The 3,361-nt window shown below is 35.5% G+C and overlaps 1 protein-coding gene across 1 annotated transcript in view; it reads left to right on the forward strand.

Annotated features, from left to right (window-relative positions):
* The first annotated feature begins 573 nt into the window (after nt 1–573).
* LOC115214959 (zinc finger protein 836-like) overlaps nt 574–3,361 on the forward strand; it is a 4,685-nt gene continuing 1,897 nt past the window's right edge. Inside the window, exons 1-2 of the mRNA XM_029784055.2 lie at nt 574–696; nt 2,670–3,361. The exon at nt 2,670–3,361 is cut by the window's right edge and continues 869 nt beyond it. Of these exons, the coding sequence (XP_029639915.1) occupies nt 2,862–3,361 (500 nt within the window). The 5' untranslated portion in view covers nt 574–696; nt 2,670–2,861. The remainder of the gene's footprint in view (nt 697–2,669) is intronic.

The following is a 3,361-nucleotide window of genomic DNA, read 5'->3' on the forward strand; positions in this document are numbered from 1 at the left end:
CTGCTATAGCCTCGGGCTGACTAAAGTCTTGTGAGTGGACTTGGAAACTGAAAGAAGCCCGTCGTATATATATATATTATATATATATATATATATATATATGTATGTATATATATGCATATACATTTTTTTATTTATGTATTTTGGTTTGTGTCTATCACTGTTTGAGTTGCATAATAGTAGTTTTATCTCTAATTCATATTTTATATATATATATATATATATATATAATTGTGTCTGCGTTTGTCCCCCACCCTCACCATTGCTTGACAACCGATGTTAGTGTGTTAGTGTGTTAACGTTCCCGTAACTTACACACACACCCACACTTGGCAGTCCAGCAAAAATGACCGACGAATAAGTACTAGGCTAACAAAGAATAAGTCCTGGGGTCGATTTGTTCGACTAAAGGCGTTGCTCCAGCATGGCCACAGTCAAACGACCGAAACAAACAAAAGCTATACAGCTATATATAGAGAGAGAGAAAGAAAGAGAGGGATCCATCTATTTATTAATATATGTATACGCATGTATGTGTGTGGGACAGGATATCTTTTTTCCACACTGCTCACACGCACATTCATGACCATCCCATTCATATATAATTGTAAACATCCGGTTCCGGCACGCCATCTTCCTACGTTTGTTTCTTATTATTTACACAGCTCTGCATCTGAACACCCTTTCATGTACAAGGTATGGACACGACTAAGTTTTATTTATCTATATATACAATATGTAATATTTTGCTTTCCCCAGCTAAACCGAGCCCCAGTCCATCAAGTGTTCATTCAATTTCGTATTTCGTTCCTTTTCTCCCAATACGTCGTTATTCATTCCGTCTCTCTGTCCCTTGCATCGACTCTTTTAATCTCTTATTTGTTTCAGTCATTTTGACTGCGGCCATGCTGGAGCACCGCCTGTAGTCGAACAAATAGACCCCAAGATTTATTCTTTACTAGCTTAGTTCTTATTCCATTAGTCTCTTTTGATGTAAACACACAAGCTTCGGTTGGGAGGACAAACACAGACACACAAACATATATACATATATACGACGGGTTTCCAGCTACCAAATCCACTCACAAGGCTTTGGTCGGCCCGAAGCTATGATAGAACACACTTGCCCAAGGTGTCACGCAGTGGGACTGAACCCGGAAGCATGTGGTTGGTAAATAAGCTACTTACCACACAGCCATCATATTTTTCTGTCATTCTTGCCATCCAAGGATGGAACAGAGTCTTTCTCTTCCGATCTCCTTTGATTTTTAAATGACTTATAGAATTACAATTTTACTGTTATTCTACAAATGCAAAAACGACCACAATATTAGTAATTCTGAGTACGTTATTTTAAACTAGAGAATACTGATTCGAAAGTGAGTACATTTGAATATGTTTTAATTAGCCAATAATAATATATCTTCTAATCTAGGAGATATAACAGGAAAGACTTTATCGGACGGAGAATATAGGGTTTTAGTATTATAAACAAGAGAACAGACCGCCCCCCTTTCACCATTTTTCATATATAATTAAACATTGAAAGACAAGAGTGATTTCCCTTGTATATCTCAGATTGTGGATTAAACCGCAACGACCCTGCTCGATATAAATAAAGCTATGTACTTTTTCACAGCATACCTAATGACGAGCGTAATACAATATCTTAATACAGAACGAATATTGTGTAGACTTCATTAAAAAATCCGGTACTAGTATCGTAGAGTGGTATTGTTAATGAGATAAGCTTTTAAAAGAAAACGAAGGTGATAGTCTTTGAAAAATTCTTTGACAAAAAGAATCTTTTCTGAAGGTTGCCACCATTATCTACATGACCGCGAATCTCACAGTGGTGTCCATTTCCATAGTAACAAGCAAAGCTGTAGTCTGCCCTGTTTTCATTGTAACAAAGACGCGTTGTACTTAGCACGACTGTGACACGTTCATCACCACAAGTTTTGATGAGCGATATTTTGTGCCTGGGCCATTTCTGTCGATTTCTAATAGACAGAAATTTCTAATAAACAGAAAATGCAAGCTTCCCATTCTTGTTTTCTGACTGGAATAAAAATTATCAAACTTTGAAACTCTGTATCATTTGTGTAAGTTTTTTTTGGTGAACAAACGAGTCCCAAATTCGGATTCAGTGTGAAAAATTGCATCCATATTTCAAATTCGAAAAATTTCAATCAATTTGATAATTTCCAAATCTGTGACTAGCTGAAAAAATTTGATAAAAGTAATTGATGCAAGGTCTGTTGTTCTTAATTTAATGATAAGGGATACTATGATACCTGCTGGTATTGCAACAGTATTTGGTCCATTATCTCCTCCATACCTGTGGTAACACTCAACAAATTATGATAGTGTGTACCATCACTAAATAAAGTGATTTCCTTTCTCTTTGAATAAATCATTGGCCTCAGTCACAGATTCTTGTGTTTTACAGATGTAGTAATGACTGATTACATCAGTGAGTGATATTGATTACTCATTTGGTTGACATCACTCATTTCAGTCATCCTCATACCATTGTTTCTTTGCTCTGGGTGTATATATATCCTGTCTCTCTTAACATTTGTTTTCAATATCGATGGTCAGAAATCTCTTCCTTCAGTGTCAGCATCATATTGTTGTTTCTATCATATTCTCTTTATATATTTCAGGATATATGATGGTATCAAAACTTTGAAGAGTGAAGAATGGCATTATCAAAGATACAGGGAATCATGTTTCACAAAAATCACATTGAAGAAACTGTACCCTAATTTTGAAAATAAAGAAGAATAAAAGAATTATTTCTCTGTTGAGAATTACAGGATAAGGTTTTCTACTTTTCTGAAGGAGATTTGAAAATTATGGAGGAGAAACTGAGTGAGGATCAGTTCCATAAGAAAAGACAAAGTGATAATGATGTTTCTCATCAAACAGATAAGACATCATACATGTGTGACATCTGTGGGAAGTCTTTTAAAGTTAAGAGGTATTTTGTTCGACATCAGTCTGTTCACAAAAGCCAGAAACCATACCATTGTGATATTTGTGGTAAATCATATGCTTTAAATAGTAGTTTGTCTAAACATAAACGTAGTCACACTGGAGAGAGACCATACTGTTGTGATATTTGTGGCCACAGTTGCATTTTTAAATTTTCTTTAATTATACACAAACGTACTCACACAGGAGAAAAACCATATGATTGTGATATTTGTGGTAAGAAATTCTCTACTAGTGGTGCTGTAACAACGCATAGAATTATTCATACAGGCAACAAACGGAAACTGTGCCAGTGTGACATTTGTGGTAAGACTTTCTCCCAAGATAACAATTTAGTGATACATAAACGTGTTCACACAGG

Source organism: Octopus sinensis, linkage group LG8 (assembly GCF_006345805.1).
Source record: "Octopus sinensis linkage group LG8, ASM634580v1, whole genome shotgun sequence".
NCBI lineage: Eukaryota > Metazoa > Mollusca > Cephalopoda > Octopoda > Octopodidae > Octopus > Octopus sinensis.